Consider the following 25,888-nt stretch of genomic DNA (forward strand, 5'->3'; position numbering starts at 1 on the left):
ATCTTTATTTTTGGAACCAGCAAAGAGAAATAAAAACATTAACATACAGTTAATTACACATTAACAACGGCCAACTATGATGAAAACTTTAAAATGTGTGATTAAACATATCCTAATGTTTTAAAGCTATATTAAAAAAAAAATGAAAGTAATTAGGCTAGAATGCATAAAATAATAGTCTGGCACCCTCCATTCAGAAGTTCATAATTTATAAAATACATTCCGGGAACACGACCAAATGACTTCCTCACTGAAATAAGGTCCACTATGCCAATCTGACGATTTGACAATCTCAATGGCATTTTCACCTTCAAGTTCCTTGCATTTGTTAACATCATGCTAAGTTTATTATCATTGGTCGTGAAATATTTTCATATAAATGAGTTGAATGGTCTTTGATTTTGTCATCTTTTCTTTTAAAGATGTGTTTTGGTTACTGAGGGGATGGGGGGGGGGGGGGGGTGGGTGGAAGATGCGTTCCGAGATGGAGGCAGACCGGGGGTAGTGAAGGGGGGGGGTCGGGGGGGGGGGGGGGGGGTCTTCAACAACAAAAGTAGACCTCGTCATTCAAACCCAACCCCAGCATACGGAATTATTGTGTAAATTATGATTAATCAAGGTTTTTTCTTCTGTGATCTGTGATGAGGAATGTTGTTGTTAAAAAAAGGCTTTATTGTAATTATTAAAATTATGAATTGATAGCACTGTCCCCAAATGTATCACTGATATTGTCGCTCATATGACACAAGTGGACGAATGTTTAATTACTAAGTTACTCATTCATTAATTGATTTCAAAACATTATGGAATATCACCCTGAAGTGGAATACCCCTTTAATATCACACTGTACTGCATGGATTGTAGGGCTGAGTTAATTTCTTCCACTTACACACGCAAAGTAACGCAAACCCTGTATTCCATACGTTTTGTATCTTATTTTAAATTCTCCAAAATGGCGGCCATCAGTGCGCTGCAAGCGTACGGAAACAGCGACGAAAGTGATAATGGCAGCGAAACAGAAGAAGTTCAGGAAGATCTTACTGCACATTTGAAGCCCTTGGATCAGGGGAATAATGTCCGTACACTCCAGTCGAGATTTCAACTCAATTCGGCCCCCGAAGTGGATAGTAAGGTAACGTCGTTTTCTCGTTTTCAATTTTGAAGCAAATCGAATGGTAAAGACGTGCATTTCCGACACATTATTTTTAGATAGTGGGTAATCCTTAGGACACCTCTATTTTGTACGAATTCTGTTAAAAACTGATGCAGATGACTGTCCAGTACCCAAAGTGACTTTTGCAGGCTAAATCAGTCTTTTTTTCTTCAAACTCATGTTACATTGTTAGTTGTAATTTTGAAAGCACTTTCAAAGAAAATGTGACTAAACTCTACCTCTTTTTGCAGTTCGCCATCTTGCTTTTTTAATATATTTTCTGTTTGTCATCGTCGTCTTTTACCCCTCATAAATCAAAGCCCTGCCCTCTTTCTACAAAATTAAACCTGCTGATATTCAAGAGGTGTCATTGCCAAATGTTCAAATGTGCCAAGAAATATCAGAATGTCACTTTTGATTGTCATTTAGTCAGCTGTTTTGGTGAGTCTCTAACCTTATATAGGAAAGGGGTCCTAAAGGTAAGGATTACCAGATAGTGGATATATTGCCGGCGGTAAACCCGGCAAGCTAACGTTTACTAAAGGTTTGCCGGCGGCAATCCCTATCAACAGAGGGCGCTGTACTCTCTAAGATATGGCTGAATTAAAATTAGCCCCATAAATGTGGCCAATTTAATACTGGACTAACTCCGTAAATAAAGGCCACACTTCCACCATGTACAAAAACATGTCGAACTTTGTCAAATTTTGATTTTCACATTTAGGCTTAGTTTGTAGGGTTTTTTGCTTTAGAAGCATACTCACCCTCTTCATAGGCTAATCAGAAAGTGCTGCCATTTTCAAATGTCTATTTTCGTGAAATTTCCAGATTCGTTTGCACACATTTGCGTATCAAAACTTTCCTTTTTTTGGTTATTTTACAGGAGGATGTTGGGACAATACAGCCTTTGGATCCATCAACAAAAGAACTTAGCTACAATCCACAGTATGAGCAGCTCTTTGCACCAACGGTATTTATTACTATTCTTATTTTTAAAGTTCTGGCAGGAGCTTGTACATGTCACTTGGTGGTCGGTCTGTCTGTCTGTCCCCGGAAATTTGACCAAAGGTATGGTGTTCTATATGTGCCATTGGCATCGCATTTTCAGCTCTAGCAGTGATCATTTTGATCAATTTCATGCAAGACTGTCATACAAGACTTCTTGCAACACGGCCTGAGCTTATTGTGCACTCGCACTTGCGCTGTACGACATCTTCCTCGAACAAGGTGGACGCAATTTTATGAAGTGGAAATGTCCCCAAAATTGACCAAAAATATGGTGTTCCATATGTGCCATCGGCGCCCCATTTTTCGTCAGAGCTTATTGTGCACTCGCACTTGTTACTTATCCTTTAGCCAACATCCCAAATCCCCAACCGATGTAATCTAAGCTGCCTTCTGAATCCAAACAGATAGAAAATTTTTTTTTGGTTCTCAACCGAGATCAACTGACTCCAACAAAAATTGGGCGCTATTAGATCATGTCGTCTTCTGCGTGGTTGGTAGAAAAGACTCTTATTCCAAGATTCCAAAGTTATGGACAAGTATTGTATCGAAAAACTCAACAACAACACAATCTTTGAACTACAGAGAAATATGCAGTTGTGATATTTTGGGATGATTCTATCACTAGGTGGGGCCAGCAAACCCTTTCAAGACCCAACAGCAAGCAGCCCAGAAGAACATGCTGTCTGGCTACGTAGAGGAAGCACACTTCAACCACTTCCAGTTTGAGAACCAGAGAAGAACGTTCAACAGCTATGGTAAGCCACAAAGCAGCAACACAGTCCAGAAAGCGTTTGGTAATTTTTTTCAAAAGAGACAATAATTATTATTATTAAATTTCAAACTGTATCTTTAACTTTCAGTTTAAAAGAAAGCCACATCTATGCCTGAGTTATCAAGTTCCTGCCACTTGTTGCTTACTCGGGAAAGCCAATGGGAGCAATATTTTGTTTTAAGATTTTTTCATGAGTGAGTAGACATTTGAGTGTGTTAAATTGTGAGTCTTTGTTACTTTGATTCAAGGTTTTGCTGTTGATCCGAGCGTCAGAGAGACAGCAGAGACCAAAATCATCGGCACAGCTGAATCTGGGGATACAGCTGAAGGTGACATTTTACTTCCAATTTTTTTAATGGATACAATTGGAAATTCAGTGCAAATTTGAATGACGGTTAAAAACCATGGTACTTCCAAAATTCTTGAACAGCGTTTGGTGGGTTTTGTAAGGAGGTACAGCCCACGCACAGTTACTTTACATAGGATTGGATTTCCCTTAGTCCTGTGTGACTAGTAAAATCCACTAGTCGCGTAGTCATGTGACTAAAAGTTGTGACTAGTCACGTCTGTTTCTGTACTTAGGTTTTAGGAAATGTATCTGATTGTTATACCTCTGTCTTGAATACTGTATTTTCATTGGCCTAGAACGATCACGTGTTAAGTTTATAAAAAGTCATGGCACACTCCCTGTGGAGTGATATCCCACAGGGAGTGTGCTATGACTTGTACGTACGGTACATACGATGTAAAATGCTTGTATCGTTGGTACCCACGCTATTTTCACCATGTTTTCACTCATGAGTGGGAGCAGCGAACTAGCAGACGATCAGCTGTTTCTAGCACGCGACATGCATGTGAGTTGACGTTTGATTGTCATGATTGGGCGCTGTGGTCCAATGGTTACGGTGTTCGACTCGTGTGCCATGGTGCATGGGTTCGAATCCTGACCGTGGGAACATGGTGCTTGTGCACTTGAGCAAGGCACTTTACCATTCTTGCTTCGTTCTTCGGATGGACGTAAAGCCGTAGGTCCCGTGTGTTGTGTAATGCACGTTAAAGAACCCAGTAACACTTATCGCTAAGAGAAGGGGTTTGCCCGGTGTTTCTGGCAGTGGCTGCAATGTGCGCCGCAGCACCTTGTAAACCATTATAAGGTGCTACATAATGGGTCTCATATTTCTCATAAACTTTATTTACCTTTCTTTAATAATTGACATAATTTCCAGCGCCTTGAGTACCTAATTGTTGGTAGATACGTGCGCTATATAAGACTCCAAGAAGACTCCAAGAAAGAGGTATAACAGAACAATTGTTGACTGCTGTGATGTGGGAAATGACGTTTTGAACCCCTTCGGGGTGCATAACACCCTCGGCTTAGCCTCAGGTGCTATGCGCCCCTCGGGTGTTCAAAACGTCATATCCCACATCACAGTCAACAATTGCTAAATCGTGGAGTACTACATAGACACGGCTGGGTCTACATATGCTAAGAAAGCAATTTTGACAATATCCCACTCTGCCAGCTTCTTGGTGGTGGTGGAGTTTTATTTCAGTTTCTACGGAGAAATTTTCTTTGATGAAACATGCATTCAAAGGATCATGTAATGAATTCTAAATGTATTATAAACATGTACATTGATGTTCAGATAAACTAGTCGTGGGTCCAAAACTATTAGGGGCACTACAACAAGTCAACTAATAAAATAAATCGAAGTTGAGAATTTGAGTAATAGTCACCAGTGACAAATACAGCGTGTGTCAATAAAAACGCAGGATTAGAAACAAAAATATTAAGAATATAAACCACCCCTATTCATCATAATGTTAACCCTCTTTTCAAAGTACCTTTCCTTCTCTTCACTATGCTTTTTATCCCATCTCATTTGGACAATCCTGTCCAGAGATAGAGTACATTGAAGAAGGGTTATAAATTCCAAGCTGGTCTGATTTGTGAAATCACACATACCTAATGAAAGGTTTGAATTCAGTACTGGTGAAAGTATTTGTGGATCACAAAGAAGGACATGTGTGGCAGGATTAGGCTTACATAATCCTTTAGTCCACAATCAATGTTATTAGTCAATAATTCATGATGCTTTGAAACAATGATAGTCCAGTTATTAAATTTAAGTGATACTTATCATCCGTTGTTTTCAAAGAAAGTTTTGTTCTGGTTTAATTGTCTTCAATGCATACCTGCATTGTACATAACTGGTCGTTGTGTTAAGGTCATTGAATCAGACCAACCCGCTTCAGAAGGGCTTCACAAAACTTGTCATAACTTTTGAACCAAAAGTCCAAATTCCACCAAACAAAAATCTTGTCAAAGATGAAATTATGGACAATCAAATCCTTATCAAATTAGGCACACCAGTAGCATAATTTTCTCAGAAAAAAAAATCGCTTTGAATCCTGCGTTTTTATTGACACACGTTGTAGTCAACCAAACTAGTGGCGTCGCACAAAGCTATTTCCGTCACAGTGGAGAATTTTGGAGGATACGGGAAAGTCCAATATTTCTGACATCCTATTAAAGCCCCAATGTGTAAAAAGAACATATGCCAAGTGAAACATCTTCACACCTTTTTTTTGTGTGTGAAAAGCTGAAGTAGATTTCCTTATTTCCCAAAAGTTTAAAAAGTAACTTTGATTCTATATTTCCCAGCCAAGACTGTGTTTGAAAAGACAAAAGTCCGCCCAGGAGACAAGCGGAAAAGAGTGCGCAAGAACGACGCGTCAGAGATTGACGACTTTGAAGGACCGTGGGGCAAATACGTTGATGAGGCAACAGTCTCCAAACCTTCAGAAGTAAACCCAAAAACTATTCCAACTTCTTTTGTTTTTATTTGTCAAAACGCTGTCATTATTTCCATCTATCACAACAGTAGATGAATATAGAACTTTTAAAACTAAGAAGGACTGTTTAAACAGAAATCAAAACTATTTAAAGCAAAAGTTGATAATAAGCAGGACACGTTCTTATCAGAACTAAATATCTACTGAGCGGCAGTAGTTATAACCACGTGGTGTTACCGCAAACAGAAATGATACTGATACTACACCATGCAAAATCTAAAATGTCTCTTTTTATGGCCATCTATGTTCTGTGATTGCTATTTATTATTTGGTGTAAAATAATTTAATCTTTAACATTAAAAAGAGTGGAATTTAGGAAACCTACTGGTTTGTTTTACGTTATTTCTTCTACTACAATGGCAAAATCAATTTCTAAAATATTTAACAGAGTGTACTTATTCCAAATTTGATTTGTCTTAGATTTGTGAAGTGTAATTTTTCTGTGACTGTTTTATGTAGCAAAATATGACCAAATCATCAGGGAGAGAAACAAATGTAGTGTGCTGCCATGTGAGACCTGACACATGAAACGGCCGTTGTGTCATCCTTGGGGCAAAACGTTTACAAGACAATTTGATTTGTGTGTACAGGACGAACAGGTAGAATTGGACGAGATACTATCCAAGAGGAACAAGAAGGGTAAAAAAGCGGAGGAAAAGCCAGCTGAAGAAAAGACGACACTCCACCGTAAGTTTCTAGCAAAATGAATCTGATTGTCAATAGACACTTTGCATTCAACCGGCCATCTTTTTTTTTGGAGTTGTTTGTTTTGTTAATTCATTAACAATGAATGCACAAGGTATCCCTGCCTATTGCAGTGGAACAAACGCACGCACCTCAAAGGCGCCTGCAGTATAAAGCATCTACTTAATATTCGAGGCATCATGGCAAAATGAGTCGGAACTGGGCACATGCCATAGTGGAGCAAAATGCAAAAAACTGATTGGGGGTTTTGTTTTTTGTGATTTTTCAGATTTATTGTAAAGAGATAGTATAAAATATCATAGAATGCAAGAGTTTTGAGGAAAAACACTTCGCATCTTTCATTGTCACGAATACAAAACTCGAAACTTTAAAGGCCATTTTCTCGGTATTCTAATATTTTTGACACGTGAACTTTAAACAGCCGTTGCTTGTCGACAAAGTGCTCAAATGAAGTGCAACAAACAGTATTGTAAAGAGAATTTGATTCCTTCCTTACGCCCGCAAATCCTCGTTTTGTCAGATCGCCACACATTTATGGATCTTGTTTTCTATTAAGGAGTAATGTTCCCCCTCTAGTTCCAAACATGAAGGTTCATTGTTTGTGGATTTTTCCATTTGAAGTAACAGAATTGCCCAAACTCTTCAGTCAAAAGGTGTGCCCGCTAGCACACTTTTTTTCTACTGAAGGATATCATAACAGGCACAGTAATTTCACTGGACTTTTAGTAGCAGCCCTATCTTCAGACTATCCTCATTAATTCAGTAACCTCATTTCTGGGGTAATTATCAATAATCGTACGTGCCTTTCATAAACCTGTTCCTGTTTCTACCTTTCCCGTTGTCCACACAGTCAAGGACATGTACGACTACATGGGCCGCTCCTACCTCCACGTCCCGCAAGACTTGGACGTGGACCTACGGACCACCGAACTACCGGAGAAATGCTTCCTACCCAAGAAGCATATCCACACCTGGGCGGGGCACACAAAGGGCGTGGCCGCTATCAGGTTATTCCCGCAGTCTGGTCATCTGTTGCTGTCGTGTGGTATGGATAGCAAGATCAAGGTAGGTGGTAGCACCGGGGATGTAAACCCCCCCCCCCCATCATTCATTTTTGTCATCAAAATTGTTGTCATGTCAACACAATGGTGTATGTTGGCAGATTGGCAGATAAGTTGAGACACATAGCACCGCCTACTATCTTATCACAAGATTAAATGAAAATAGTTCCCCATAAAGTGGAGTGTCATGGCCTAGAGGTTAAGAGCACCGGACTCATGTTCTGGTGTTTCAGAGGCAACAGTGATGTGGGTTCGAGCCCGCCGGCGGACACTTGTGCCCTTAAGCAAGGCACTTAACCATTCTTGCTTCGTCCTTCGGATGGGACTTAAACCCGTAGGTCCCGTGTTGTGTGTAATGCACGTTAAAGAACCCAGTAACACTTGTCGTTAAGAGAAGGGGTTCGCCCCGGTGTCCTGGCAGTGGCCGCGCAGCACCTTGTAAACCCTAATAAGGTGCTACATAATGGGTCTCATATTTCTCATGTACTTCATTCATCTAATAATAGACATAACTTCCAGTGCCTTGAGTACCTATACTCCGTTGCGATAATGCCTGAATAGGTTTCTGCAACGTAACCATACAGATACAGACGGTTACGGATATAATTTTCGACTACAATTATTTTTTTCACTCACATGAGAGGTTCCCACATCCAGGCACTCATTCCATTATTGGGCTTTATGCAAGTAACTCCCCCCTCCTCCCCCCCCCCCCTCCCCCGAAAAAAACTTATAAAGAAATACATAAATAAATATATTGATAGATTTTCATTTTCATGTACATACGGGTCCAAGAAGTCCTGACCTTGTATTAAAAAATTTGCTAAATGAAAAATATTCTTTTCCAAATTTATGAATCTGTAAACTAAGGCTCTAAACATTCAGTTTGTTTTCAAAACTGTTTGGGTCTTGCGCCAAGCTTTTTAACCAGCATCTCAATGAATAAAACAGAGATCAGGTTTTTTATAATTTTTCTGTTGTCTTATATCCTTCTTTTTTCGTTTTGCCAAAAAAAACCAAATCAGTTATGGGACGTGTACCATGAACGGAAACTCATCCGAACGTTCAACGGGCACAAGCAAGCCGTGCGAGATGCCTGCTTCAGCAACGATGGCACCAAGTTTATCAGCGCTTCCTACGACCGCTATCTGAAAGTCTGGGACACGGAAACAGGTACTAATCAGAGATGCCACAGGGTCTGCTTGAAAAAAACGGAACTGGGTCTGCTTGAAAAAAAACGGAGCGGCTGCTTGAAAAAACCGGAACTTTTTTGTGTGTGAAAAAGCCACTCCGTGTCCGACACAAAGTCCCCGTTGTCATCTTTATCTTGTAGCCAAGCCAAGTTCTGTTTATTTTTCAATTTTGCTTCTATGGCCTTTAAGCTGTCGGTTCGTTCAATCACTTTGACTTTTTCCATATTCCTAATATTTATTCTGCCTACCCGAATTTCCAACGTAATATTCGACACGAAACATGCACGATTCCACAACACTGCTGTCGGTGTACATGATCCTTGCATACGCGATGCGCTGAACGAAAACATGGTTGGTACCCGCATTTTTTGTATTCACATATATCACTGTGATCGGAAACCACCGATAGCTGAAATGAAAGACTTGATTTCCAGGCTGAATGCTACGTGTGCTTAGCACACAACACGCCCGCACGCGGTGAAGCACGCGCGAGGCGCCGTTGTATACTGCGTGCAAGTACGTTGGCCGCTTGTATCGCATGCAGGCTCGGCAACAACATACACAAAGACGTTGTGCCATGCGTGCGCCTAAATGTACTAAATCGAGGTAAAAATCAATGCATTTCCACAGTTTTTCTTCTCTTTTTCTGGTTAATTTGACGGCCGGAAAAACGGAATTTTGTGAGATTTTTTTTAAAAAACGGAATTCCGGTTAAAACCGGAAAAGTGGCATCTCTGACTAATGACATCATACTGAAAAAAACTTACATGTCCTCAAATTCTCTGTTATTAGAGGGTTTTATGGCCTCTGCCCAGGACTTGGAGCTCGTATTTCTGTGAAATTTGGACGGAATTAGGCCCTAAAATTGCTGTATTTTCCAATGGAGCGGAGAGATCATTTTTTTTTCAAAATGGCGCCGAACCTCAAGACTACTTTTAGGGGTGATCATCTTTGCCGTAAAATTTTCCCCAAAATTCATTGGTTAACACCTTCCCCCCCAAAAAATGTTGAACAGAAAGTGAGAGATGATGAAATAAGCTTTAATTTGATGTGTGTCTCGAGCACCCTGGAGAGTTGTGAGAATTTTTTCCTGATTTTCGGAAGTGAGGGCATTTACCATTGGGGTCTATGGCAGTTTATTTACTGGTCTGCACTTGATACTAGTGTGTAGGGAATGGCGCCCTCTATCGTTCTTGCGCAGAGGCTATGCAATCTGTACACAAGTACCCCAGCAGTGGTGAAAAAAGTTGATGGATAATTAAGGACCACCTCCACTGGTAGATTAAATGTCCAGTGAATGGCAAGTGTAGACCAATGAAGTGCAAGCGTCCTTCACGTGGGGTGTTGTTGCTTGGTGACAGCGCCCTCTATTGTTCACACAATGTCCATAGTATCCCCAGTGTGCTGTGTCAGTACTCTAGAAATATTAATAACCAATAAATTATGAGAGACTTTTGAGAATACCGTTAAGTCTTATAAGAATAATTGATTTTTGGTTTGCATTCAATTTTCATCTTTCTTTTTCTACCTAGGTCAGTGTCTGGGCCGTTACACCAATCGTAAGGTGCCTTACTGCGTCAAGTACCATCCAGAAGAGGAAAAACAACACATCTTTGTCGCTGGAATGTCCGACAAAAAGATTGTGCAAGTAAGTCCTTTAGCAAAATATCCACTTGCATTTCTTGCTAGAAAATGTCCCAGATCCTCAAAAATCCACTGGTTTTTCTTTGTACTAAAAGAAAATTGGGACATTAAACCCCATTTAGATATTACAATCCTGAATCTTTCATAATCGAACTAACTTGGTGTTGGATTTTGAAAGAATTTAAAGGTTTAGGGTGCATTTTTTCCTCCAATTTATGCAACTTCAAAAAAGTCCTGATTCTATCAAAATCAAACATAAAAGGTGTTGGATCTTGAAAGATTTTCAAAGGATAGGGTAAATAAGGCTTTCTCCAATTCATGCAAGAAAGAAAAAGAGAGTCCTGTATCTGTCGAAATCAAAATAACCTGGTGTTGGAGCTTGAAAGATTTCAGAGGGTTGGGGAAAAGACATTTTTCTCCAATTTGTACAAGTTAAAAAAGAGAGTCCTGAATCTTTTAAAATCAAATAAAACCGTATCTTGAAAGATTTGAGGCTAGGTGTAAAATTATTATTTTTTTTTTGCGTGTTTACGGTAACCCGACCTACCTTGATTTTTTAGGCCAATTGCCAGCCTCAAAAAGTTTATTGGCACATTTGGCCAAAAATTTAAAATGACATGAAAATATGAAATAATATAAAAAAAATATTTAGAAAAGAAAATTATTTTCCCACATACCTACCTGAATAATTTTTAGGGCATTACCGTAAGCAAACAAGTTTTTTCTTGGCCATGGGGAAACGCATTTTTTTCACTTCATGCTTAGTTCAGTCTATTTTGGCAAAAGTCAACAAAGTTTGGCAAAACAATGAAAATTATAACTGTTTATTTGTTGAAAATCCTAATTACACCTTTTTTTATGCTGTTCTATCAATTACAGTGGGACATGCGAGAGAATGAGATCGTGCAGGAATACGACAGACACTTGGGGGCAGTCAACACCATCACGTTTGTAGACCAGGGCCGGCGATTCGTGTCGACGTCAGACGACAAGAGCATGAGGGTGTGGGAGTGGGATATTCCCGTGGACTACAAGTACATCGCTGATCCAACCATGCATTCTATGCCTAGCGTCTCTCTCAGCCATAACGGTAAGGCATTGCCGTCCCCAACACATCAACAACGAAAAGCCCCCCAAAAACAAACACCCAAAACGTGAAAGAATAACAATTAAGGCTGATCAAATTCCTAGCTACTTTTAAAGTTAAGCAAATTGTTCAGTTTAACAATTGTACCACCCCACACCACCCTGCCTATCATACTCTGTACCACCCCAAACCGCCCCGACTGTTACACCCTGTGCCCCTCCCCCAAACCAACCTGCCTGTTACACCCTGTAATCATCCCCAAACCACCCTGCCTGTTACACCCTGTACTGCCCGAACCACCCTGCCTGTTTCACCCTGTATCTTCCCAAAACCACCCTGCCTGCTACACCCTGTATCGTCCAAAACCACCCTACCTGTTACACCTCGTACTGCCCCAAACTACCCTGCCTGTTACTCCCTGTACCACCCCAAACCACCCTGCCTGTTACACCCTATACTGCCCCAAAACCATCCTGCCTGTTACACCCTATACTGCCCCAAACCACCCTGCCTGTTACTCCCTGTACTGCCCCAAACCACCCTGCCTGTTACACACTATACTGCCCCAAACCACCCTGCCTATTACACAGGCATGCAACTTGTCCTCGGATCCGCTGATTTCCTCGTTTTTTACTTCTCATGAGTGCCATTACAAATTGAAAAATACTGTACAAAATCTTGTGTGGTTTGGAGTTTCCTCGTTTTTTCTAAATTCCCAGTTGCATGCCTGATTACACACTATACTGCCCCAAACCACCCTGCATGTTACACCCTGCCTGTTACACCCTGTACTACCCTAAATCACCCTGCCTGTTACACCCTGTACTGCCCCGAACCACCCCGTCTGTTTCACCCTGTATCGTCCCAAAACCACCCTGCCTGCTACACCCTGTATCGTCCAAAACCACCCTGCCTGTTATACCCTGTACTGCCCCAAACCACCCTGCCTGTTACACCCTGTATCGTCCCAAAACCACCCTGCCTGTTACACCTTGTACTGCCCCAAACCACCCTGCCTATCATATCCTGTACCACCCCAAACCGCCCTGCTTGTTACACCCTGTGCCCCTCCCCCAAACCTCCCTGCCTGTTACACCCTATACTGCCCCGACCACCCTGCCTGTTACCCCCTGTAATCGTCCCAAAACCACCCTGACTGTTACACCCTGTACCACCCCAAGCCACCCTGCCTATATATACCACCCCAAACCGCCCCGCTTGTCACACCCTGTGCCCCTCCGCCAAACCACCCTCCCTGTTAGACCCTGTACCGCCCCAACTACCTTGCCTGTTACCTCCTGTAATCGTCCCAAAACCACCCTGACTGTTATACCCTGTACCCGTCCCCCAAACCACCCAGCTTGTTACACCCCCTCACCCCCCCCCCCAAAAAAAAAAACACAAAAAAAGAAGTTGAAGAAAGTTCAGTGAAAATAGAAAAACAATTCTTTTAAACTGTGCAGAGAAACTGTTTAAAGGGTTTTTTGCTGATATTATTAATTTCTGGTAATGAAACCAAGGATTCCTCAAAAGCACTGCAGCTCGCAAGCCTAAAGAAAACTGTACAGAGAAGACAATTAGAAGAAATTCCAGTTTTGGAGGTGGGAGAAAACCCCTGCAAGAATATACAGGGAAAACCCACAGAATCAGGTAGGGACTGAAAACCCAATCCACATGTGGACCAGGGCAGGAATCGAACCCGGGCCATAGAGGTGGAAGGCGAAGAATCAACCGCTACACCAACCCGACTCCCCAGTTTTGATGTTTTCAACCAGTTTTGATGTTGCATTGTTGTTTGATCAACTTAGGTAAATGGCTGGGGTGCCAGTCGATGGACAACCAGATTCTGATCTACGGCGCTCACAATCGCTTCCGCCTCAACAAGAAAAAGATCTTCAAAGGTCACATGGTGGCTGGCTATGCCTGCCAGATGGACTTCTCCCCAGATATGAGGTATGAGCTCCGCGCATGGACTATAGAGGGCGCTATGCAGCCTAAGAATGAACGCAAAGGTTGCTGGTTCCTTGCCCCTTGTATTGTGTTCTACATATGAACCTGAACCCTCATAGGCAAACATACATTGTGTGCACAGTTGTCCTTTCAGTCAAAACCAGTCAAGTGACTGTTTTGAACAGTTGAGTGCTCCATGCCCACACAAAGCAGGATTGACTGGCTGTGACTGTTTATGTAACTTGATACAGCTATGCTTTGACTGTAGGTGATTGATCGCACACAAGCCAACAAGACATACCATTTGTCACACGCATGCATTGTTCTTTACATCCAAGAAATGAACAAATATGGCGACCGGACAGCCAAAAAACTCAGCTGTACCCCAAAATCATCTTTATTTGAAGCCTAAACGTAAATACTTATTGGGCTCTTTGCTCGTTTTTGTGATTGATGGAAAAGCAGTAAATTTTATAGGAAGACTCAGTCTAAAATGGGCGTTTTGTCAATGACTACTGCTGTGGCTAGCTACGGATGTCACGCGAGGATCATGATGGCCTACGTTGAAGCGTTTGATTAGCATGGCTCCAGTGGCTAACTCGTCTGCCTTTACCCGAGTCGATCCAGGTGATCTACTCAAAACGCAGCCAGTATTTCTACTAATCTTTCATTTTCATTCTTGCCTTTGCCTTTCTCTCTGCAGCTATGTGGTGTCTGGCGACGCCGATGGCAAACTCAACATCTGGGACTGGAAATCCACCAAGCTGTACAGCCGCATCAAGGCCCACGACGGAGTCTGCATCGGCTGCCTCTGGCATCCTCACGAAACCTCCAAAGTCATCACGTGTGGCTGGGATGGACAGATTAAACTGTGGGACTAAACCACACCAAACAGTGCTTGATTTGTTCCATAACGTAAGACTAAACCACACCAAACAGTGCTCGATTTGTTCCATAACATAAGCCTGCCCATGATAGTAACGTGGGATTGTTGTCTCCAATCAATCGATGGTCAAAATGTCATCTCGGAATTGCTTGGTCCTGGCTCCCTGATGTGCCTAAGGATGCGCACTGCTATTGGTTACCAGCGATGCAACTGTGCCCTGTGGTCAAGTTCTAAATAGTCAACTAGCATGGTGCAACTGTCTTTCATTCAAGCAAAGTTGGTCAAACTATGATTAAGTATACATTGCCCCGGAACTTGCTGAATCATTGAGACAAGTTGTTGATTTGTTACGTAAGTGCGGACTCATAGCAACGTGGGAACATCTCTAATCAATCTATGGTCAAAACGTCATCATGAAATTTCTTGGTCTTGGCCCCTCGCTGTGCATTGTGATGCCCGCTGATAGAACCAAATTGCAGCCACCCTTACTTGGCTGGTCGCAAATACACGTAGTCAACTTGACTAGTCCAACTATCATTGACTATTATACTAGCGGTGATCAGAGTTAATCGGACAATGGTTAACTATAACTCTATATAACTCTGGTAATAACCACAGACAAAAAAACCCAACCTAGACCTGTCATTTGCCTGAAATTTCCATTATAAAAATGCTGCATCCTATAACCGCCAAATTACGCAAACGCTCATTGAAGGCGGCTGAACGCAGGAGACATTTGCAGGACACGCGCACGTTATTTATGAGCAAGATGAGCATTCACTTAACATGGTGGTTACAAGACGCAGTATTTTGCTAATGGAAACACACAACATACAAGTATATAAATGGCCGATCTAGATTTTTGTTTTTGTTTAAATATGTGTGGTAATAACTGAGTGCACAACAGTGCCCTCTATTGGTAAAACAAATGCGCATCAAGTACCTTTTGGTAAGGGCACTTCATTGTGCATTCTTGTTTTTGATGCATTCCTGTGATGTGAAAAAAAAAGTTGCGCTGCAAGTTATGAGTTTGTATTTAACCCATTTTACCGCCTCATACTGCCCCAAACCACCCCGGCAATTTATGGTACTGTACAGACAGTATAATACAGTGCAGTACAATGTAATACAAGTACTAAAGGGTTCAATCTCGGCTGGTGTAAACACTGGTTTGATTTTGGTCTTCCACATTAGCACGTCTTTATTGGTTAAAAATGAAAAGCTTTATTACTGTGAGTAAACCAAATGACACTATCCAAGGCCCCCCCCAAAAGTCTCCGGTTTCTGGTATGGAGCTTGCCCAAAAAGTGGTGCGGCGACGCGCCTTTTTTTTTTTTTACCTGATTTTTTTTGCCTCAAATGTCAGCTGATGACTGCAAATGGTGCCTGACTAAACTTAGTGCAAATATATGGGAGTCCAGAGAGGCCACATAAAGCTTATACTCGATCATAACCCCATCCAAAAACACGTTAAAATTGTGCAGCAGCAGGATTTTAGTCAAACCAGTGAGTTTGGCAGTTTTGAGACATCATCTTTTGCATACCAGAAACCGGAGACTTTTTTTTTTTGGCCTAAGGGGATATACAATGTACATGTATTGGCATATATTCACGCAGAGTATGCTTTTCTGCAAAGACATTACGGGTTTCATAATATTGTTGAAAATTAATCATGGTTTCTCACATTTGTGAACTAACCTAACTCCGCTCTTGCGTTTAGGCCACACAGAGTACTTGCCCAGAGTTTTAAACTATGTTTACTGTTGCTAGGTCTGGCACGTCGGTGGAGGATCTAGGGGGGGCTTGGAGATTGCAACCCACCCCCTTTAGCCACTGACTAATGTTAAACTAGAAAAAATAGCCCCAAAAATAATAAACAGAATGCTAAAGTTCCTAAGTTTATTCTCAAATTGTCATATAATGCCGGAAAAGGCATCATAGATTTCCAAATTTTCGGGGGGGGGGGGGGCATGCCCAAGGAACCCTCAAGCAAAGCCCACCTTTGACATGCATTCACTCAAACCAACCCCCTTATTTGTTGAATGCAGGTTTTGAATGTAATTTTTAACCATCCAGTAGATTTGTTTCATTTTGGCCACCTGTGCTAAGCACACGATTTTATGCCAACAGAGCCTCCGTCTATTTCATGGAGACCGTAAGCAAAAGCACAGCAATAGTTGGCTTACTGCAGTGGAAAAGTTTGCTTAACTTAGTGACGTAACAATAGAAATCTGCATGCATGCGCGACTGCTAGCACATACACGCCATGAAGTAGTGCTTAAGGTTAGCAAATTGTTCTGCTTTGCCAAGTTAAGCACAACTTTTTCTGCTAACTGATAAAGCAGCGCCGTGAAATTGGGCCATAATGTAATGTAGAGCCTTGCACTGCCACAATTTTTTTTTTTGCGGATGATGCCCTAAGAACAGTACAACTGAATTTGTTGCAGTTGTACTTTTTATTACTCTGGAAAACAATACTGGGGTGAAATTTTGTAAATCTCTAGAATTCCGTGCTGTTGGAGAAATGTACAGTTGTATATTAATGCTTCAATAAAAAAAATGTAAATACAGGTACTATGTGTTTGTCACTTATTCATTTATTCAAGTTTTCTTTTTTTCTGAGAGGGGGATTCCATACTATTTCACTTCTGTTGAGGTTTTTTTAATTACCGTGATAATATATAATTTACAATATTCTGGAACATTTCTTCCATTTTCAGAGACTTTTTTAGGGTGAATTCAAGTTAACGTTTGCTACATTAATGTCAGTGTTTGATGGAACAAAAACACATATTAATGTGGAAGAATTTATTCATTCAGTCATAATTGGTTTATTAAATCAGCTTTCTCGCCACCTATAGCGGAATTGTGTGAAGCTGTAACAATATATAATGCATTAATTTAAAAATACTAAAAAGTAATCATTACAATTATACTATTAGAAATGATAAGCTAAATTTAAGGACCCCAAAATTGATAAAATTGCAAATCAACAATTACATGTTTAGCACATTAAGATGCAGTAAGAAATTGGGTGAGTGGTAGGGGAAAAGGACATATGGTGGGAAGGGAAAGGCTACATTATTCGGAAAGGGAATAAGAATCCACAGTGAAATTTGGAATATAATTTGGGATATTAGGATGAGGAAGTTTAAAAATCCAAATTATCCTTTAACATTTAAAAATCTCAGACACAGTGTACAATGAATAAAAATCTCAAAGCATGAGCTGCTGTCAAAAGTTACCTTTAACCAATGCACAATTAAGTCATGGAATTAATTAAGAATGGAGCTTTTTTTGGGGGGGGGCTTTTGGATGCTCTTGGGACACAAACTTCAGATAGGATATCATGAACACAACTTTTTTGAAACACATTTTACTGTTTCAAATTAATTTTCATACATAAAGAATGGAATACAGCAACAGAAGGAATATCTTGCGCATCACTGCTTAGGAATCAGTGTTGCAACAGAGGTTTCTTTTGTCTTACAGCTCATTGTCAGCTGCTGGCAGTAGATTACTGTGTAAAAACCTGCAACTTGCATCAAATACAATGATAAAAGCTTAAAGCTATAGTCCATCATTTGCAGCAATCCGAAAAGTAACTGGCGTAATTATTGTTGAAAAACATACTTGGTTGAAAGATAGTAAGTGGACTATTAAACTCCCTTTGAAATTTTTCTTTCTGGCAAGCTGTCATTTTGAAGTAATCAACGAAAGAAGGCCTTTCCAACGGTGCGTCTTAAGACGCACCGTATGAAAATGTAAATTAGTACAATGTAGTTCGTTTTGTTATTCACGAAGCGCGCGCAAGCATTGGCATGACGCGCACACACGCGCGCTGCTATAATTCGTCGGATCAGTGCGCGACATCGCGTAGCTGCAATCGGCTCAGTGAGAACGTGTCTCGGACACTGAATTCAGGCCCAATTCAAAACATGATTCAGCAACTTTCGATTTGAAATTGAGATCCTAGAATGCTGTTTTTCTCGGAATATACAGCTGAAGCCGAGCTGAAACTTCATCAGGTTAGTTGTTCAGTATCCTTCATTCGATTTTGAACACTTTTGTTGCTTCAAACGAACAAAATGCACAAATTACAAATGATGGACTATATCTTTAATATGAGGTACACTTTTGACATAAAACCAAAGTTTCTGCGCCATCTAAAAAGACAATTTTCAGGTTAAAATCTTTCAGTTTATTCAGTAATATAAACAATGTCGGACATCACTGTAATTTGAATGAATGCCAATTTCTTGCTGTTTTCGCATTCTACAACTACTCCCCCCCTCTCTTTTTTTAATCCCCTCCACCCCCCCCCCCCCCATGTCAAATGTCAAACATGAGATGCTGTAAAATCAAGTTAACTTTGTTATCGTCTTTTCATGTATTTATAAAACAACATGTAAACTCTTTTGGACTAATACTGTACTTAGCATGCATGTCTTTTAAAAGCTACTAATGCAATTTGCTTGCACTGACTCAATTGCTGAGTTTTGAATGGACATTATAAGAAATAAACAAGAGAAACACCACACCCCAAATACAAAAGTGGGTTCCTAGCATTAAAAAAAAAATAAAAAAAAAAAATTATAAGAAATAAACAAGAGAAAAACCAAACCCCAAATACAAAAGTGGGTTCCTAGCATTAAAAAAATAAAATAATTTTTTTTTTTTATAAGAAATAAACAAGAGAAACACCAAACCCCAAATATAAAAATGGGTTCATAGGGTAAACCAACCTTCATAAAGGTGTTGACATAACAATGAACTCTTTTTGTATGTCACAGGAAAATCTTACTTGTAAAATATCTGCTACAAAAACATGTCATAGGGATAAGATTTTGGCAGTGCATATAGGCGTGAATTATTTGGTGCGTTTAAAGATTTTTCTTCATTCAGCAGCTTTTCTTGCAAACATCACCCGTGGATGCTCATCAGTGTGTGTCCCTTGATGGCGCACAAAGTGCTGCTTTCTCCTGAAACCCTTGCTACAAAGGTTACAGCCCGGTAGTCCGAAGGTTCGATAGTCCAAAGGCTCTTTAGTCCGAAGGGTCAGTAGTCCGAAGGTTCGTTAGTCTGAAGGTTCAATAGTCCGAAGGTTTAATAGTCCGAAGGTTCGATAGTACGAAGGGTCCATTAGTCCCCAAACAGACGAAGGTTTAATAGTTCGATAGTCCGAATAGACGAAAGGGTTTGATAGTCCGAATGGACAATAAGGTTCCATAGTCCGAATTGACAATCGGACCTTGTCGATTCGGACTATCGGTCGTAATTGTCGATTCGGACTATCAGACCTCATTTTCAATTCGGAATAATGAACCTTCGGACTAGTGAACCTCATTTTCGTTTCAGACTATTGAACCTTCGGACTAATTAACCTTTTTCTAAATTAGGACTACCGAACCTTCGGACAAATGAACCTTCGGACTAATGAACCTTCGGACAAGTGAACCTTCTGACTAATGAACCTTCGGACTATTGCATCAAATGTTCAGATTAACGAACCTTATTTTTATTTTCGGACTATCGAACCCCCTCTTATGGGAATTTCGGACCTTATTGTCGATTCGGACTATTGTACCTTATTTTCAATTCGGAATAATGAACCTTCGGACTTGTGAACCTCATTTTCGTTTCGGACTATTGAACCTTCGGACTAATTAACCTTTTTCTAAATTAGGACTACCGAACCTTCGGACAAATGAACCTTCGGACTAATGAACCTTCAGACCAAAGAACCTTCGAACTATCGGGCGGACCCCACTACAAATGTCGTGGCTTTTCCTCTGTGTGTGACCGGAGGTGCCTTGTCAGCGATCGCTGGTCTTTATAGCTCTTGTGACAAATGTCACATTGGTACGGTTTTGTTGTTGAGTGGAATTTTTGATGCCTGCGAAGATGACCCTGCCGTTTGAAAGCTCCGTCACAGATGGTGCATTTATAAGGCTTCTCTTCCAAATGAATACTCTGGTGTCTCGACAGGTACGCTATGTTCGCAAAACTCTGGCCACATATGTCACAGTTATTTGATCTGGCTGTTGCATGGACTTTTTGGTGCATGCGAAGACGATCCTGCCTTGAGAAAGCTTTGTTACAGATGGTACATTTATAAGGCTTCTCCTCCAAATGAATACTCTGGTGTCTAACAAGGTCACTTGTCTGTGAAAAACTCTGGCCACAAATGTCACAGTCGTGTCTTGCTGTTGCATGGACCTTCTGATGCCTGCGAAGATGACCCTGCCTTGTGAAAGCTCTTTCACAGATGCTGCATTTATAAGGCTTCTCCTCCAAATGAACACTCTGGTGTACCGACAGGTACTTTGCCCGGGCAAAACTCTGGCCACAAATGTCACATTCGTATGGTCTTCCTGTTCCGTGGACTTTTTGGTGCCTGCGAAGTTTATCCCGCCGTCTGAAAGCTGTGTCACAGGAAGTGCATTTATAAGGCTTCTCCTCCAAATGAATACTCCGGTGTCTCAACAGGTACGCGGTCTTTGCAAAACTCTGGCCACAAATGTCACATACGTTTGATCTGGCTAATGCATGGAATTTTTGGTGCCTGCGAAGATGATCCTGCCGTTTGAAAGCTCCGTCACAGATGGTGCATTTATAAGGCTTCTCCTCCAAATGAATACTCTGGTGTCTAACAAGGTCACTTGTCTGTGAAAAACTCTGGCCACAAATGCCACAGTCGTGTCTTTCTGTTGCATGGACCTTCTGATGCCTGCGAAGATGACCCTGCCTTGTGAAAGCTCTTTCACAGATGCTGCATTTATAAGGCTTCTCCAAATGAACACTCTGGTGTCTCCACAGGTACGCTGTCTGTTCAAAACTCTGGCCACAAATGTCACATCCATATGGTTTTTCCTCGGTATGAATGGGACTATGCCGTTCCACCTCAGCGGCTGTGAAGAAAGCCTTACCGCAAGCTTCAAAGACATACAGCTTTTCGTCGGTGTGTCTTCGTCTGTGACATGTCAGTTGGTCATGAGTTATAAACCCCATGTCACAAAATTCACACACATACGGCTTCTCCATTCTGTGGACAGCTCCTCTATCACAGCCCTGTGACTCTTCATTGGTTGGATTTTCTCTGTCTGGTCCAATGGAAGACTTCTGCTGGTCACACACTGGGCGACTCTTCTTAATTGACATCGTTCAGATGTCGCAAGACCAATTTTCTCTGTTTAATGTTTGTTTGTACATGTATTTGGAGAACACAATCTACACACAAAAAAAAATAGAGTTTCAATAGTTGATTTGGTTTTAAATATAAAGAAGAAAAATAGAATTAGATATGTAGGGTAAGTAGCTTCCACTGTAGGAATAACAAGTGGACAAACAGTAAGGATTTTGATTTCAGGGAACATCGGCCTTTTCAGGAAATTTAGCACGCATTCCTGGGTGGCTCACAAGTTACTATGGGGGTCCTTGCCCCCATAGTTCTAGGGTATAGCTCACAAATACAGAGGAAGTCCATTTTGTTTATTTTTAGTTAAGGTAAAACTAGTGGTTTAGCCTAGGACACCTCTATATTTTACTAGTTCCATTCAAAAATGACTTTTTCAGCCTCAAGCGGTAGGCCTATTTTATAATTTAGATTCATAAATACCTAAGACAGTTTACGCATTCCTATTGGTCGGGTCTTAAACGGATGATAAAGACATGGCTAGCTGGTCTTAAACACTTTTGCAGTGTCACAATAAAATGTGGACTACTAAAAATCCAGTGCATCTTATCGTTTCATTGGTTGAACGTTCACAATCCTCACGTAGGCATGCGCAACACTACCAGGGAGTCAGAATTTTATAGTTCTAAATTCAAAATGCAACGCGCCAGGTGCGTTCTGCGCGACATCGCGCAGAACATGATACGCGCGCGTCAATCTCCATAAAAGGGTTGTTTACATCTTATACTCGCCAGCTGAACACACCATTATTTTACAAGAGGGATGTTTCAAAAAGCATAAAGTGAATTTGTTGGACAAAATCTGGATGTTTTGAACGAAATATATGAATTTTTTTTACCGAAAAGGTATTTATGAATGGGAATAAATATGTGCTCCGTCGGTATTTATCACTCTGTTTAAGACCAATTAGAGACTGGGTGCTGATAATTACCCTCGCCTCCGGCTCGGGTAATTATCAATACCCAGACTCTAAGTGGTCTTAAACAGAGTGATAAAAACCTCCGGAGTACACATTTATTCCCTTATTATACATGTACATGTATAACTCTCAGCTCTACACGTACATGTACTGTTAGTTACTTAGTTAGTAGCAAATGTTCACATGTCATTGTCTATTGCTCCCACATATTTTGATCGATTTTAGCCAAACTTTGTCAAAAGTATCAGTAGCCCAGCCCCAACATATCACATGACCCAAATGGGGTGAAAGATCATCATGGGGTCAAGGCCATAATGTCATATTGCTAAGCTCAAAGGTCCTTGGAAAGCTAAACTCAAAGCCTTTCACAAAATTTCTATAGATGTTTGCAAACGAGATCCAGTCTACTCATTATCATAATCGATGCATCGCGCTCGGTAACGGAATCGCACTCGGGATACAGGGACCGTTGAATGTACGCTGGGCATGATGACCACATCGCATCGTTCAAACATTAACACGAGTCGGAAATGTAACGTGTTCACGATCGCGAGGGGAGCTCTCGGAATTGAACGAGAAATTTCACTTTTCATGCAGATCGTAAGTAAACTTCAGTACATCCATCTTAATCATCGATGTCTACTTGTACCTCAGGTGGCATATCTAGTAATTTGTAAGACATTTTGAGGGTGAAATCTGATGTTTTTTGTTGGAAAATGTTGGTTTTTGGGACGGTGTTGTCCAGCTCGCGGTATTAGCTTGGACCTTACTATCGCCAGACCATGTCCAAATGTTAAAAAAGGCGATAGGTTGGGTCCAAGTTACTCGGACTAGGCTTAAATCAATTGGGTACAGCGGTTATCGTTAAGGTACTTGGGTGCAAGTTTGGGAAAGAATGTTGCAACCTGAAGGCGCTTTTTTCTTCATATATATAATCTCAATGAAGGTCATTCGTTGCAAAAATGATGATAAGACATGAATCTGGGACTGAGAAATATTTCCAATTTTGTTAGGAAATAGGGCCTAGCCTAATTTTCTTGACTCTCCATAGACTTTGTACACAAGCACAGAAGTGGCGTCAGGTTGCAACATTTTTTCCCAAGTTTGTGTGCGGTCTGTAAGATTACAAGCAAAGGGAATAGAAATGGGGAAAATGTCCATACTGGCTCACCACTTTACCTGCTGCCAAACACATCAATTTTCACCTCACCTTTGTGATTTCACCCAAGAGGAATCCAGGAAGCTGTGCAAATGCGAAAAAAAAATAGGCAAAATGTGTTTTTAGAGCACATTTTGGATGCACACGTCGTGCAAAACTAAGTTGAAGCAGCCAGTCAAAACTGATTGAGTGGCTAAAAGACAGCGGTACGTTATACGCATGACATCAACAACCATGACGTCGCATACTCCTAGAACTATGAGGCTCCACGTACTCATAGAGTCAGAACCCCGCAAAATTGTTGTCAGCACAAAACACTAATTAAGTACAAAAACGTCCATCCCAACCAAGCTTTTTCCCACAGAACCGCTGCACAGTTTGCCCCTAAACTCCGTACAATACCTCATGACATACTCACGTTATGTGCACCGAACAAACATCGGTGGATTCTGTCGGTTTTTCGGCAAAAATGATGAAAAATATGCCTTTTCCGCACTGAGCCGCGGGCGCGGGGGGTATGGTCACGGAGCGGAACGATAGTATGCGCATGCGTACAAGTGCAAGTACGTACCCCCCGCGGCGCGCTCCGAGCGATCGAACCTGAAAATGACTGCGATCATTCTGCACGCGTGCACGTTTCAAGTGTCAGGTTGGCTCAGTGCGGAAAAGGCATATTTTTCATCATTTTTGCCGAAAAACCGACAGAATCCACCGATGTTTGTTGGGTGCACATAACGTGAGTATGTCATGAGGTATTGTACGGAGTTTAGGGGCAAACTGTGTGGGGAAAAAGCTTGGTTGGGATGGACGTTTTTGTACTTAATTAGTGTTTTGTGCTGACAACAATTTTGCGGGGTTCTGACTCTATGAAGTATGAGGCTCCACTACGTGGAGCCTCATAGTTCTAGGAGTAGACGTCGCATGAGCCAGCCAATGATAGTGCAATACATCATTATGAATATTTATTTTCTCATGAATATTTAGTTTATTTCAATGGCTACTTCAAATACGTCCAATGATTGATTATTGCAACAGTGATCGTGCGCGGCCTAGCAGTTAAGAGTCTCGTGTTTCAAGCAAGAGTCCGAGGTTCGAATCTCGACGAAGTAAGTAAAGTGACTGATTAATAATAATACTAGAAATAAAGGAAAGGAGAGGGTGAGAGTAGAGGAGGAAAGTGGAGGGAATAACCATAAAGGATGCAACTTTTGGCACTTGAAAAAAAGGTGGTGATCCAGTATGGAATTTTTTCCCAGAAATGCATTAAGTAACAAATTAGAACCATTCTGCAACGGCAAGTCACATAAACACGATGCAGGACGAGAACATAGAGGAATGCGTCTATTTCCGACACCTTGGCGATCGTCCCCTATTTAACTATCAATTCGGCGACAGCATTGCTTTGATATATGGTCTAGGATAAATGGTCAATCAGAAAACAGATACTTATAATCATAAGAATGTGCAAAAACCACGTAATTACAACAAATTAGCCATTATCTTACCATCCGATCGCCCGATCCAACCTGCCTGCTTCTAATTCCGCGCCTTTTTAGTTTAAATAGAGGGCGCGCTTCACGCTCAGCGGTTGTTGCTTCACGCAGATCAGAACATGAGAACTCAGATCATAACTAATGCGAGTGTGGATCGAGCGCGAAGCCCTTACCGTACGGTGGGCCTGGGGTTCAGGGCCCGCCTAAGGGCCCCGAAAAAAATTATTCTATATAGGTGCTCTCTGTGGTGCGATTTGAGGCAATTCCTGACCACCGTGATTATAACCTTTTTAGCAGAAGGTATTCATTGAAACATCATTTTCGAGGTTGGAGTAATTGAATCAGCTAATCTGAGCTATAGGTGAGGGGTTCGGGGCCCGCTTATTAAGGGCCCCGAAAAAAATTGATTCCAGCCTGGTCTGTTGTGCGATCTATTTCTGACCACTTTAACCAATATTTTCTTAGCAAAGATACATTTTATGTAATAGGGCCCTGTAAATGAGACACACGAGTTCAGAAATCTAGTGGGGGGGGGGACATTTGATATTGTGCCCCCCATCCTTCAAAAAGTGCGGGAAGACATGTCCCCCTGTCCCCCTTCACTTAATTCGGACTTCAGTTTCCCTTAAAAAAATCCTTAATTAAATTAGAAAAAAGAGAGGCCAGGCGTGACAATTATTCCCGACGCTCACGTCTAAATATTGAAGGTCATAACGAGGCTAAAAATAAACATGACATTGACGGCCTTTTTTCAAAGCATTAAATGTCATTATGTTCCGATCATTTTTTTTTAAAAATAAATCACT

The 25,888-nt window shown here is 41.1% G+C and overlaps 2 protein-coding genes across 4 annotated transcripts; one reads left to right on the forward strand and one right to left on the reverse strand.

Moving 5' to 3' along the window:
• Window positions 1-924: 924 nt before the first annotated feature.
• Window positions 925-15,568, forward strand: LOC119722135 (pre-mRNA-processing factor 17-like). Its single transcript, XM_038192178.1, has 12 exons — window positions 925-1,133; window positions 2,038-2,124; window positions 2,788-2,917; window positions 3,183-3,263; window positions 5,600-5,742; window positions 6,381-6,477; window positions 7,346-7,560; window positions 8,582-8,729; window positions 10,282-10,397; window positions 11,273-11,483; window positions 13,289-13,433; window positions 14,134-15,568. Exons 1-12 carry the CDS (start codon window positions 954-956, stop codon window positions 14,309-14,311), a joined length of 1,731 nt encoding a protein of 576 aa, XP_038048106.1. The 5' UTR covers window positions 925-953; the 3' UTR covers window positions 14,312-15,568.
• Window positions 15,569-19,923: 4,355 nt separating this feature from the next.
• LOC119722136 (zinc finger protein OZF-like) lies at window positions 19,924-25,178 on the reverse strand. 3 transcript variants are annotated; one of them, XM_038192180.1, is made up of 3 exons: window positions 25,095-25,178; window positions 23,641-23,673; window positions 19,924-21,546 (listed from the first exon to the last, which is right to left on the reverse strand). In XM_038192180.1, the coding sequence occupies exon 3, from the start codon at window positions 21,475-21,477 to the stop codon at window positions 20,086-20,088; it is 1,392 nt and encodes a 463-aa protein (XP_038048108.1). In that variant the 5' UTR covers window positions 21,478-21,546; window positions 23,641-23,673; window positions 25,095-25,178; the 3' UTR covers window positions 19,924-20,085. The 3 variants fall into 3 exon arrangements, with proteins under 3 accessions (XP_038048108.1, XP_038048109.1, XP_038048107.1); XM_038192181.1 differs by lacking the exon at window positions 25,095-25,178 and adding an exon at window positions 24,781-24,795; XM_038192179.1 differs by lacking the exon at window positions 23,641-23,673 and having other exon boundaries at window positions 25,095-25,174.
• Between the last annotated feature and the right edge of the window lie 710 nt (window positions 25,179-25,888).

Source organism: Patiria miniata, unplaced genomic scaffold, assembly GCF_015706575.1.
Source record: "Patiria miniata isolate m_02_andy unplaced genomic scaffold, ASM1570657v1 HiC_scaffold_14, whole genome shotgun sequence".
NCBI classification, from domain to species: Eukaryota; Metazoa; Echinodermata; class Asteroidea; order Valvatida; family Asterinidae; genus Patiria; species Patiria miniata.